At 53.4% G+C, this 13,893-nt stretch overlaps 1 protein-coding gene across 5 annotated transcripts in view; it reads right to left on the bottom strand.

Annotated features, from left to right (window-relative positions):
* Nucleotides 1-5,700: 5,700 nt before the first annotated feature.
* Nucleotides 5,701-13,893, bottom strand: part of KCNA2 (potassium voltage-gated channel subfamily A member 2) — a 10,720-nt gene continuing 2,527 nt past the window's right edge. For 4 of the 5 annotated variants that reach the window (XM_017739852.1, XM_017739849.1, XM_017739853.1 and 1 more), the window contains one exon: nt 5,701-13,437. In XM_017739852.1, coding sequence (XP_017595341.1) covers nt 11,745-13,244 — 1,500 coding nt within the window. In that variant the 5' untranslated portion in view covers nt 13,245-13,437 and the 3' untranslated portion in view covers nt 5,701-11,744. The remainder of the gene's footprint in view (nt 13,438-13,893) is intronic. The other variant, XM_017739850.1, reaches the window with a different exon arrangement.

Genomic DNA, 13,893 nt, shown 5'->3' with positions numbered 1-13,893 from the left:
CAGGGATGGGCGCGGGTGTTTGGGAGCCAGGCAGCCGCAGGGCCACGGTGGAGGGCAGCTCCTGTTACCTGCTGGCCCCCGGCCAGAGCGGGGAGGAAATCCAGAGGAGAATTTGTGCCGCAGAGCAGTGCCAGGAGCTCTTGTGATGCCCTTTCTCTCCGTCCTTGCGCAGCACAAACCCCTCTGGGGTGGCGCACCAAGTGTCCTCCCCCAGGGACCTCGTGTCTCCTCCCGCTGTGGGAAGGCTGCAATTCCAATGATCGGGAATGCCGGGATTTTAGCACGTCTGCTGCATCCATTGCAGGTGGAATGGGAATGCTGGGGGCGTGGAGGGGAGGGGGGTGCTCGTGAGGAGGGTGTCCCCCAGCTCTGCACTGGTGTGTCAGGACCACAGCCCTGTGTGGAGCACAGGGAGACTTCTGGAAGCTTGGAGAATAACTAAAATGCCATTAGGAGCTGAGCAGAGGGAGGACCTTGCCCTGCAACCAGTGAACTGCAGTGAGAGCTTCTGCAGCAGACCATTGCCTGCCCTCCGCTGCTGAAATCACTGCAGACGGCCCAGACATCTGAGTCTCTTCTTTCCTAAAGCACTTTAGAGCTCCTAATGAAAAGCACTGTGTAAGAGCCACGCAACATCAGCATCAGAATAATAATAGTTACTCTCCGTGCCTGCTCCTTGCCAGCCTTACTGGATGCCACATCCCTTTTCTCGGTGTCTGTCTTCATGAAATTATGCCCTGCTATACCAAATGTTCCATTGCTGTGGGGCTTTTTTCGTCCTTAAGGGTTTCAGGGCATTACAGTAACCCAAAACCTTTAAAAACGTTTGTGAGTAAAGTGCTGTGGGCTGCCTGGCTGGGAGATGTTATACAAGTGCAGGGCATCCTTCTTCCTGATTTGATGGAGGTCCTTCAGGGTTAAATTCTCCTTCTGCCTTTTACAGAGTGGAAATAACCAGCATGTGAATGTTCAAGAGCATGGATCAGACTAGTCTGGGAGTGGAAGAAGTTGCAGCCATCTGTGCAGTTGCTGGAGGGAGGCCAACAGCCAAGGGGAGCCTCATCCCTCCATCCCTCTGAGGTGCCAGCCTCTCCATGGAGCACACTGAGCCCCAGGCGACCCCAGCAGACCAGACTGCTTGGGTTTGGATATCTGAAGCTGCAAAATCAACTTCCAGCCCTGCTTCTTCCTGCTGGTGCTGCCCAGTCCTCCCACAGGGATAAAACATGAGGTTTGGAGCAAAGCCCTCCCACCGTGCAGGGCTGGCAGGGGGCAGAGAGCAGCTGCAGCAAAAGGGGAAGGCAAGAGCCATGATCCATCTTCCCTTCACATTTTCCACCTTCCAGCCTGGTTTTAGGCTCCACAGGATCCATTTAAAACATTTCACCCAACATCCGGGACATGGGACCAGCCTCCCTCACCTTTCTCTGCAACAGCTGGAGCTGCGTGATGTTCGTCCCAGATGGGATCCAGCTGCTTGCAGACACCTCCTTGGGATCAGAGGACTTGGATCCAGAACCAGCTGCCCAGGGAGCAGCAGACACCTTTGTTTGCTGGGACAGGATTCACTCCAGCCCTTCCCCACAGCACCCCCAGGGACTGGTGGCACCTCACCATGGCCTCGTAATCTCATGGAGTCACAGGACGGTTTGGGATGGAAGGGACCTTAAAGGTCACCTTGTTCCAATCCCCTGCCATGGGATCTCTGCTGTCCTGCTCAGGGAGGACTTGGGAGTTTAGCTGATCCATCCAACTGATGCTTTGGTAAACTCGGACAATACGGGGCTGTATCCGCTGTTGCCTCCTTCTACAACTCAGAAATTTATTATCCCCAGAGCCAAAGCTGGTAAGCTGCAAGATAAAAATGCTATTTCTGCCCAGGATTTCTGCAGCTGCCTCCAAGCATTTGCAGCCACTTTCTAGTTATTAAAGCTCAGCTATGAAGAACTGCGTTCCTTCGGCTCAGATTTGCCTTTAATTAGCCAAGGATAAAAGGACAGTGGAAGACAACCCCGCTCCTAAGCGGAAAAGGCTCCGCTCTCAAACGCTGCGCCGTGGCACTTCTGCGGAGGCAGGGAGCAGGTGCCTGGCAGAAGAGATTTGTTCTGCTTCCCTTGCCCGCCCCAAACCTTCACCTCTCCCTGGGTAAAGCCACGTCCCCGGGGCCTGACCCTGCCCTGTGCCTGCGGCCCCAGGGGTGCACAGGGGAGGGAGGTCACGGCAGCTGCGGGGGAGGGGGGGCTGTGCCGGGCTGGGCTCGTGTGGATGTGAGAGCAGGGTGACCTTGGCATCTCCAGCTCCCCAAACCCCCACGTGGCTCTTGCCAGGAGCTGGTTTCGGCTGCATTAAAGAAGCAGCAAAACAAACTCTGAGCTCTCGCCAGCCCCAGGGTTTCTCTGCAAACCCGGGGGCTGCAGCCCCCTCCCCTTGGGTCCCTGTGAACTCAGCAAGGCATCCTTTAAACCAACAACCTCCCAAAGACTCATCTGTGGAACATCATGGAATTCTGGGATGGATCAACGCCCACAGCTCACGTGCCCAGCCAGGGTGGTGAGCGAGCTTTGCCCAGCAACAGCAGCCAGAGAGAGCAGGAGAGGGGCAAACCTTCTGCTGAGCCTTTGGGAAAAACTTCCCAGTCCCCTGGGCCCACCATTTTTTTAGATTAAAAAGCTGAGGCAGTCTCACCGTGGCTTGTTCCCAGCACAGGAAGGCTCAGGGCACCGTGATGTCCAAGCAGGACCTCGGGCACTCCGGGTTGAGGCCGGCACCAAGTGCCTTCTCCATGAGATTTGGGTGACATTGGAACAAGGAGCCTCAGTACTGGGGGAGCTCTAATATTTGGGTAGACCTGGCTTTAGTCCTTGGGTCTTACTTGTCTGCCCTAATGCTTTGTGGGTATGGGGCCCCAGCAGACCCAATTCTGACTCTGTAAAAGCACAGGTTCATATTTAATACACCCAAATATTGCTCCCCCTTGCCTAAGCCCCCCTTCTCCCGCTCTGGACATCGTGCCGAGGTGCAGATGAGAGAGCTGCTCCCAGGAATAGGTTTTTCAACACCCAGTGCAAATGCAAGGGAGGGAGAAGAAGGAGCAAGGAGGAAGTGGGAAGGAGAAAGAGAGACCTGGCCTGATTTCCAGAGCTGCAGGATAAACGTTCATCTCGGAGCTGTGCAAGCTCCGAACCTTTGCCTAGAGGTTACCTAAAGATAGACTGTGGGGGCCCCGCTTCACACGCCCACCCTTGCGAATGTTTTGTACCCAGCTGCCTGGTTAAGGCTCTTTGGAATCACCAGCACTGCAGCAGTGATGGTTCAACTCAGCACCAGCTCCCATCTGAGCCCCACCACCCCAGAAAGCCCCAGAGCACCACCGGGAGGGCGGCAGCATCCCTGGCTCTGGGATCACTTTCCTTTCCCCTCTCTCAGCATTTAGTTAATGGCCTCCTCCCAGCTCCGGCCCAGGAGCTGCTTTCAGGATCCGAGTGTCCACTTTGCCAAATGGAAGCAGGTTTGCTCACAGGCTGTCAGGAGGGCTTTTTCTGGGGCACACACGATGGGCTGTAATGGGGTTTGAGCATCCCGAGCTTTCCAGGAGAAGCAGCAGAGGTAGTGCTTTCTTGGCACTTGAGTCCTGTCCTTCCTCGATGGAAATGGGCAGGATTTGGAGGGCTTGAGCCGCTCGGCAGGGAGAGGAGCTCCTGCGAAATGCGCGGTGGGGAGCGCCCCGTGCCCACCTCGGGGGTCTCTGTGAGCTCCAGAGCGGATCCGTGAGAGGTTTTGTGGGGTTTTGGCTGCCAGAGAGGCGACACTCGGCAAGGAAAGTGGCAGAAAGTAGGTCAGTGAGCACAGCAGAACCAGCCAGGCTGCGCTCGGCAGGGATCGGCCGCTCGCCGCAGTCGGGATCACGAGCAGGGAGACGCCGATCTGGGGGGGAAAGAGCTGTCTGGGAGCGGGGAGGTCTCCACCTCGCTGGGTGATTCTCCCAGCCTCTCCTGGCCTCTTTGAACGGTGTAAAAGGCCAAGCAGCTCGGCTGGGGGAGGATGCACACCCCTGATGGCATCTCCCGCATCCTCGGAGCGCGGCTGGGCTGGTGCCGCACGCTGACAGCCCGGCAATTTAAAATAATTACGGTGTCTGCCTCGCAGCCTCCGCTGCCATCGCCCTGAGAGCCCGTGCAGAGCAGCCTCTGCTGCAAACTCCTTGTACCACTTTGTGCTTAGATATTTATGAGCCCACAAGCCAACAGGACTCCGATAAGGGAAGGGTTCAGCATCTGCCAGAGCCAGCTGGAGCCTCTCCTGGGCTTGGAAACGGGGCTGAGGAGCACAGAGTGGCCCAGTTTGGGGATTGCCTCCACTCAGCTCTACAGCTCACGGTGTGACACTTCCCTCAGGGTGCGGTGCTCATAAATACTTCTGTTACCTTTTGTGCACTCCAGTGGCTTTCCACACGTAAATGTTCATAACTGGCTGCTCTTGAACACCTCTTCTGCCCCCAACAAGACCCATCCATGGGTTCAGCCGCCCATTTGAGCATTTTCACTGTCCTAATATAGAATTAAGATTAGCAATTTGCTGTGTCCAGCTTAGCAAACTGTGTTACAGACAGGGAAACTGAGGCACGGAATGGGACGTGACATCCCCTGGCTCACACAGTGACGCTTGAACCCAAGACTTGACTCTGAGCCCCACACCAGGGGCTCCTCCATGACCAGTACGAGGGGTTTGGGGTGGTTGAGAAGGAGGTTTGGCACTAACCCCTGAGTTACCACGTGGTGCCATGTCCCAGAGCCGAGCAGGACCAACCCATCCATGGGAGAAGGAGAATCTCTTTGTTCTCCTTGCACTTCACCTCCATCCTCTGAGCACAGAGTGGGTTCTCCCCGTGAGAAGGGAAGCCCAGAGCAGCAGCCACGTTGCCTGTGAAAGTCACCAAGCAAACGGGCAAACCCCAAACCACAAGAACCAAGGGCCCCGAACACCCTCCCTGCTCTTTGCTGCCCCAAGGTGCTCGTGGGAGAGGAGATGAAAGAGCAAGAGAAAATATTGTTGCAGTTGTTCCCTGGGGATAGACAAACCAACCCTTCCTCTGCAAGGACAGCTGAAGCCATCCCAGGGATCCCATCCCTGTTTCCTTCTGGAGATCCTACCAGGAGACATCTCCAGGGATACAATCCCACGGACGATGTGCTACCAGCACCATCCCTGTGTGTTTGCTTCTCCCTCTTCCAAGAGGGATCACTTACTTTCAAAAACCATCCACTGGGTGCCCACAAGTTTCCCAAGAGCAGATTGATCTGCAGCACCACCCATTCCCTGTTACCTGCGTGGATGTGGCTGATATCCAAGCTGGAGGAGTGGGGAACCATGGGGAACATGGGCTTGACCCGGGTTCCAGCCCCTTCCCCTCCGCTGGCATTGCTGCTGGAGCTTTTTGGGAGCAACTCCCGTGGGAATGCCGTACACACCACGCAGCGTGTCCGATGTCCATCACTGAGACCCATCAGCTCCTCCTCCCAGGGGTTTTTGGGACTCTGCCCCTGCAGACTGGCTGATGGTGGAGCACAAACTGATTTCCCCTGGTTCAGGCTGTTTCTTTCTCTTCTCACAGAGGGTTTAGTTGTAGAGAAAAACATATCAACAACATAATTACTTGTCTTTTTCCTCTCCCACCCTCCACAGAACTGATATCAAAATAACTCCTCAATAATATACATATTTATTTTCTCTTAATTAGTGCCGATATTTACAAAAATTGTGATACTCTGTGAAGAATAAATTATATACACTGATGATAAACCAGACAGCAAATGCTCATTTGGAGATGTATGTACACAGCTCTGTATATCTATATACAACGGGCAGCCTTATTGACTCGGGGGCCCCCTGCCCCTTCCCACGCACCCCCCGGCCGTCAATAAAGCAGGAATTTCTATAAACACTGTGCAATTCGGATCCAGCTGGTGTCTAAAGTTGTGTCTAGCAAACGCATGGTTAAATGACTTGAAATTCCCACGAGTCCTCCTTTAACAGTTTATAGGCCTCTCTCCATTCCTGGTCCCATTTCTCCCGTAACCATGGAAACAAAAGGTTCAGCTCCAGCATCCTTAGGATGAGTCCTTCTTGGATTTCCTCTTCCTATTGATTTGCTCAAATTAGGCACCACATGCAGGGTTGATCCAATACCCATTTTTTCCCCTTGCGCTTCGGGGATGACATTGGAGGACAAGAGCACAGTCTCAAACAATGAGGGAGCAAGTGCAAATGGATAATTACACCTTATAGGCAGCAGAAAAAAATAAAAAATAATAATCATCAAAAAAACCAAACCCCAGAAGACCAACCCCAAGCTCAGGACAGCCAGGCAGGGCTGGGGAGGAGATGTGGTGGGTCCATGTGTGTGGACCCGGTGTGGTTACACAATGTCCAGCAGCTCCTACACCCCCTCTCTGGAGGAGAAACATGAATAAGGGATTTATCTCTCATCATACACAACTGGGCTGGGGGATCCTGTCCCCGGGGTGTAAATCAGTGCTGTGCTCCCAGGGCTGCTTCACCCCTGGGCTGGGCCCTCTTCCCCTGATGGGATGCAGCAGGGTCGGAGCTGCCGGGTCTGAGCAGGGGGGTGAACTTTGGGCAGCCAAATGCAGAAACATCGTGGGGACACCGAGGCTGGGGGTGCTGGCAGGGCTGGGGAAGGGTGGAGCAGTGGCTGGTGCTTGGGGGGAACCCTTGTCCCCCCTTGGGGCCCCTGGCAGGGGCTGGTCCCCAACAGGAGGGACCAAGGGATGTGTCACATGGAGGTCAAATACTGCCAGGGGTGTGAGGACAGAGCCACAGCCTTAATGTGAGTGCAAACCAAAATGGTTTGGGGTTGACTCAAGTCTGCCTTTCCTCAGGCCTCTTCACCCTGGCAGCACAGTGACCAGCTCCCATGGGTGACCACCATGGATAACTCCCATGGAGAACTACCCCCAGGGATGCAGACCTCGGGATGAGGTCTCACGGTAAAGATCTTGAGATAAGGTTTCAAGGCCAGGTTGGACAGGGCTTGGAGCAAGCTGGGATAGTGGAAGGTGTCCCTGCCCATGGCAGGGGTGGAACAAGGTGAGCTTTAAGGTCCCTTCAACCCAAACCATTCCGGGATTCTGTGATAAACCTACCCTGGCTCCAGAGCAGGACCTGCCACACTGGGACCCAAAAGTCACCATAATTTAAGAGACCTAAAACCCAACCGTTACAAACGGTAACCCCAAACCCCACGCAGTGCAGCACAGCACCTGCATCTCCACCAAACCCCTTCAACTTCTGCTTGGCTTTCCCTGCACAGTCACAGAAATGGCCGTGACTGGCCCAAGCCGGGAGCTGGGGCTGGGAACAGAGACACTGCAGAGCTGCTGTTCGCAGAGGGGTGTGAGGAGCTGAATGCCTCAGGATGCTCCCGCTCCCAAGGCAAGATCCAGATCTCCTCTGCTTGCACCCATCCCCGAGTGTATTGCAAGCTCTGGAAAAGCTACAAGACTTTGGCAGCAGTTTCGAGGGCTGACCCAGGAATTATCTGATAACAAAGCGAGGTCCTTCCTGAAATGCCTCCTCCTCCTCTGTCTTTTTCTCTCCTTCTGTGTATTTATGCACAAATATGCCCGTATTTATACACCCACGTGCCACACTCTCATAACGCCAATCCAGAGATCCTTTTCTTCTTATAGCTCAGTATTCAAATCTGTGGGACTCTGACACAGTCGCTGCAGAGATTAATTTTCCCAATAAAACACAGTGCTCCAGAGAGATCTTTTTTTCCTAATCACTTGGAAGCATCCAGCTGGAACACGAGCCTCACCCCATTGCCCTCAGCAGATATTCTGGAAGATTTGAAACGGCTGATGGGCGGCCTGCAGGCTTGGGCACGAGGTTGGGTGTTAGAAGACAACCCGCCCTGTAATCGCAGCTTTCCATCTCTCCAAAACTGTGGCACAGTGGCTAAAACTAAAATAGAGGCGCTGCCTCCTCCGGGTGCCGAGCCAGGAGCACCTCCACAGACCAGAAAGCTCCAGTCCTCCATTCCAGCCTTGGAGAGAGGGAAATGGCTCCTCATGAGGAGGAAAGGAACCAGACTACCTCTGTTTAGAGGTCTGATGAAATCCAACACAGCTCTGGGACCCTCCCCTTCCCCAGTCCCTAATTTAGCATCCCCAGTCTGAGCCACTTTGCAGCTCATTTTTGCACCTTTCAGAGGCAGGAGGAGATTGGGATGCTCAGCATCTCCACAGAAACAGGCCCAGAGTCTCTCAAACCAAATTCCTCAAGAAAAAATTAAGAAAAAAAAAGAAAAAAATATCACAGTCTCCTCCTGAAAAACTGGTTCAAGATCACATCAGTGAGTCAGAAGCAAAGCTAGAAATAGCACTAGAGCTCCGACCTGCAGGCACAAATCCCATTAAAAGCTATAGGGGAACCGTTTCTCTGTGCGAGGCAGAAATCTGGACCCTTCTGCTCCGTGGGGGCTCACAGATCCCTCCCAGGCACGGCCCTCGCCGACCCTTCCCACCCTGAGCCAAACATCTGAGCGCTGATCCTGGGCATTTTCCTTGTGCCCCAAACAAGGGCAGCCCAGAGCCGCTCTCCCACCGGGGCTCGTTTTCCCCAGGAGCATCTGCCAGGGTCAGTGCAGGAGGTGCCGGATCTGTCCTAAGGACGGGATGGGCTGTGCTGGCCCCCACCATGGGGCACGTCAGTGACATCAGGAGTGTGGCCTCTCGCTCTTCGTCCCCATTCGCCCCTGCTGAGCGACTGTGGAGCTTCCCAAGGCAGCCAGGACCCGCCGGCTTGGAGAGTGGGTTTGGAAGTTTGGATCCTGCTCACGGATCCGCTCTCCCCTCCTGCCCAGCCTTGCAAAGGCCACAGGAACACCGTGGCCAGAACCCCACAAAACCTCACCTTCCTCCTCACCAAACCATGACAACCCCCACCCAATGCTTTGGCCAACGCTCCCCCAAACCACCCCAGGCCCACGGGCGTTAAACAACCAGGCACTTCACGAAGTGTCAGCGAGTGCCAGCACCCTCCACAACACCTGCAGCAAAACCACCAGCAAAACACCTCAACCCTGAGTGGGAATGGGATCCCCTGGTGCAAAGGGCGCCCAGAGGTGGGCGAGCAGCATCCCAGCACATCAGGCAGCTCCCCCATGCGAGCTCATGTCCCCACGGACCCACCACGAGCCGGATCCATGGAAGTTGGATGACAGCCCTGGGAATCGTGCCCGAGCCAGCGACTCTCGCCAGCCCTGTCCCGTCCAACAGGATGAGCTTCAGAACTCAAGATTTATTGCTTTTGGTTGCGCTGGCTTCTTCGTGTGTGTGCGTGAAGGGGCTTCAGTGTCTCCCATTCCCAAGCTGCCACAGCAAAGTGGGAGTGCAGGGCTCCCAATTAACGAGATCCAATTAAAGACAGGCCGGGGACCTGAACACCCCTGAACCCCAGCACATGGGTGCTGCTGGTCCTCTGTCCCATGCAGAAGCAGGGACTGCCATGCACAAACCATGGACACTTGGAAATAATGATAGCCAGGCCTGAATCAATTAATCAATGAATCAATCAAATAAAAGTGAGGAGTGATTCCACCTGGCCCAGAGGAGCCCCATCAGCACAAGATGGATCCTGCCCTGGAGCAGCGTTTGGAGCCATTGCTGTAGATACTTTAGCACCGGTTGGATTATTGTCAGGAGCAGGGGTTTCCTCTCTGAGGAAGGAAGGGTCTGGCTGACCCCTCGCCAAGCTCCTTGTGCTCACCCTTTCTGCAATATTTCAGGGCTGATCGTGCCCTGGTTCAGCCCAAATTCACCCCAACTGAACCCCATTCCACAGCCCAGGGAGGCTTTGCTCCACCATGACCTTGGCAGGGATTTTCATCCATCTCCCCTGACCTGGAAGAGGAACAGGGCACCTCTCCCTGGGGATTGTCAGCAATGGGGAAAACAGAAGGAAACCCACAGAGGGATGGGGAAAGCAGGTGAGATTCCCCGTGGATCAACAGCTCTCACCCATCCCCAAATAACACCGGGGATGAGGGAGAGGGAGAACCTCGGGCTCTCTGCACCTCGACCCACCACTCTAAACACCCTGGAAGACGGCAAAGCAAAGGCTCAGAGGTGCCAGCTCAGATCCAGCCCACCTCAGCACGTGCCCGCTCCATCAGAAAGGAATAAACCCCCAGCCCTGAGGCTCTACGTGGTTGAAAAGGAGCTTTCAAGCCCAAAACGCACCTTGCCCCGGGGATGCCATGAGCTCCAGGGACAGGTCACCCTGCTCCAGGCCATGTCCCACCATCCCAGCAGCCCTGAGCCAGGGAGTCCTCGATGCCTCGAGCGCTCTGTTTGCTGAGGATTCGGCCCTGTAGTCGCTCTCTAAATATCTATACACACACACACACGGGAATGCTATGGGAAAGGCTGAAAACTGCTGAACAAACAAGTCAGGAGAGCTGGAACCTGCTATTCCACCTGCTCCTCGTGCCCTCTCCGATCCGCCGCGGTTTCTGCTCCTGACACCAGGATTAATGACTAATTACTCGCCCCATAATGAGCGCAGGTGTTCAACTTCCAGCTCACCTTCCCTGGCTTGCATTCGTTGGCTCTTGTGTCTGGATGCTCGGACACTCAGGCTTTGCCTTGTTATCTCTCAGGCTTTGCCCTGTTATCTATCCAACTGTTGTCAGCACATGCCTTCCCCATCCGGTTTTTAACTGTAATGGAGATTTTTTAAACTCCCATGAATCTCCTTCGAGCCACTGGAGAATCTATAAACACTATAAACATGAATACTGTATAGTCTACTAAGAAAATATATATTTGTGTGTGTATTAAATATTCAGATTCATGCAACAAATATCCATGCAGCTGTACTGTATTACTGGTTAAATTTCACTGCAGTATAAATATATTATAGGCCACAGCATAGTTGCTCCAGTTTTATATATAGATATAAAAAAAGATGCTTTTTCCAACTCATTTTCAATGTGTCAGTGGAGGTGTCTTTGGTGATCCTGGAAATATTGATGATGGAAGTGTCATCTAAATAAATAAATAAATTCCAAGCTCTTGATTTATTTACTCGTCCCTCCCGATGCCTCGCATAGAAAATTTAAGACTTAATAAATAATGTGCTGTCACACTAATTATCCCTCCCCTGGGCCTCACACTGGCACACTGCAGTGGCTGAAACTATTGCAGCATGCAGCATTTCAGTTATGAAACACGAGCCGGGCGACGCGTTCGCGCTTGGCTTTCCCGGGGCAGGAACTCGAGCCCTCCAGCAATCCGGCCCCACACCTGCAGCGGCCCTTCAGGAAGCTCTGCCTGACTTTTCCCAGCTGTTCCCCGTGCCTAGAAGCTGGCTGTCACCCAGGACAGGGACCGGGATTCGTGGCACCCTGGGATGGCCCGGACCTGCCCCTTGCATCCCCATCCCGCTGCTCGAAGTGCCCGTCCCCTCCGTATCTTTGGAAACCCACGAGCCTGGGATGGGAGAAGGGCAACAAAATGGTTTGGGTTTGTTGGGTTTTTTTGCACGGACGCTTATTCGGTGTGGAAATCAAAGATTAAAAGTCACTTACACAGCTATTGCTTCCCATGCAGAACCAAATATACACCGTAGAAAATACTGTATTAACTACAATGCAGAGCAGCACTCAATATCTGCAATTGTTCCACTTCAGCTTTAAATACGGGACTAGATTTTAGCGACTAGACATCGGTTAGCATTTTGGTGATATTCACATAGTTTGTGTTAGCTAGGGTGCAATTGGCTGTCTTCAAGTTCTCCTCCCTAAAATCCTCATTGCTATTGTTTACACCTTCCTGAATCTCCATATAATCAGACTTACTAATAGTAGAGGCACTTCTGCTTTTCTTTAGGTCAGGGGAAGAGGGGATCTTTGGGCAGCTGGTTACTTGCAAATATTGAGCCTGCTCCTCTCCCTCGGTCTCCCGGTGGTAGAAGTAATTGAAGTTAGACACTATGACGGGCACGGGTAAGGCAATCGTTAATACGCCAGCGATGGCACACAAGGAACCCACTATTTTCCCCCCGATGGTCGTGGGGACCATGTCTCCGTAGCCAACAGTCGTCATGGAAACCACGGCCCACCAGAAGGCATCGGGGATGCTCGGGAACTGGGACTCACTCTCGTCGGCCTCGGCAAAGTAGACGGCGCTGGAGAAGAGGATGACGCCGATGAAGAGGAAAAATATCAAGAGGCCCAGCTCCCGCATGCTGGCCTTGAGAGTCTGTCCCAGGATCTGCAGCCCCTTGGAGTGCCGGGAGAGCTTGAAGATCCTGAAGACCCGCACCAAGCGGATGACTCGAAGGATGGCCAAGGACATGGCTTGCTGGCCCTGCTGACCATCCTCCGGCTTCTCGGCCAGCTCTGTCCCTAAGGTGATGAAATAGGGAATGATGGCTACGATGTCTATAATGTTCATGATGTTGGTAAAAAATCCAGCCTTGCTGGGGCAGGCGAAAAACCTCACCAAGAACTCGAAGGAGAACCAGATGATGCAAAGTGTCTCCACGATGAAGAAGGGGTCTGTGAAAGAAGTGGACTGCTGGTACCCCATGCTGCTGTTGGAGTAGGGGGGATGGCTCAGCCCGCTGCCATGCATGTCTTCGTTCTCATCCCGAAAAATGGGCAACGTTTCCAGGCAAAAGCTGACGATGGAGATTAAAATCACCATGACGGAGACAATAGCTATAATCCTGGCAGGGCCTGAGCTCTCGGGGTACTCAAAGAGCAACCACACTTGTCTCTGAAACTCATTCTCAGGAAGCGGCCTCTCCTCTTCCTTGATGTAGCCTTCATCCTCCCGAAACATCTCCATGGCTTCTTCCCCCAGTTCGTAGAAGCGGATCTCTTCGGAGAAGATGTCTAAGGGCACGTTGACCGGCCGCCGCAACCTCCCCCCGGACTGGTAGTAGTACAAAATCGCATCGAAGCTGGGTCTGTTCCGGTCAAAGAAATACTCATTCCGGAGAGGGTCAAAATATCTCATCCTCTTTTTAGGATCCCCTAGTAAGGTCTCTGGAAACTGGGCAAGTGTCTTGAGCTGCGTCTCGAAGCGCAGCCCCGAGATGTTAATGACCACCCTCTCACAGCACTCATGGTCGGTCTCAGGGTTGTAGGTGTCCTGCGGGTGACCGGGAAGAGCTGCAGCTTCATCTGCAGGATCTCCAGTAGCAACTGTCATATTGGGCTTTAAAAGAAATCCTTATGCTAAACTCTTCCCAGCGCCCGGTGGTGGGATCGGGGTCGGGGCAGGGCTACTATCCTGCAGAAGGACAGGTACGTAGGTTTGGAAGAGTCTCATGAAAAGGCGAAGGGATGAGATAAAAAAAAAAAAAGGAGGAAAAAAAAAAGAAGAAGAAAGAAAATCGCCCCTGCTGAGAAAGAGAGAGATGGAATAAAGTTGGGGGGAGGAGAGCAGATCCCTTCTCTAACACGTCTATCCCCTTCCTGGAGGGGTTAATTTGCCTTCCTTGGGACAGAGTTCAACAACTCCCATCTAAACCCATTAGGTGGAACAGAGAAAACACCTGAGGAACCGTCACCTGTTCAAAACCAGCGTGGAAAAACTGGCATTGGCAAACCAGGGCTTATTTTTTGGCTAAAAACAAAAATTCCAGTTAAAAATAGTAAAGAGGGGGAAGGGAAGAGAAAGGAAGGAGGAAAAATAACCCCATCCAGCCCTGAGGTGGCGAGAGGACCCCGGGGGGTGCCGGGCTCAGCTCATTTCCAGGCATGCAGCTAAGGGTTAATTAACATTTAACCGTGCGATCTCAGGCAATCTACCCTTCAGGAAAGCGCCAACTCCGCTTTTAAGTTTAACACCTTCCTAA

Source organism: Corvus brachyrhynchos, unplaced genomic scaffold (assembly GCF_000691975.1).
Source record: "Corvus brachyrhynchos isolate BGI_N302 unplaced genomic scaffold, ASM69197v1 scaffold67, whole genome shotgun sequence".
Lineage (NCBI taxonomy): Eukaryota > Metazoa > Chordata > Aves > Passeriformes > Corvidae > Corvus > Corvus brachyrhynchos.
This window is presented reverse-complemented; position numbering and strand designations above follow the sequence as displayed.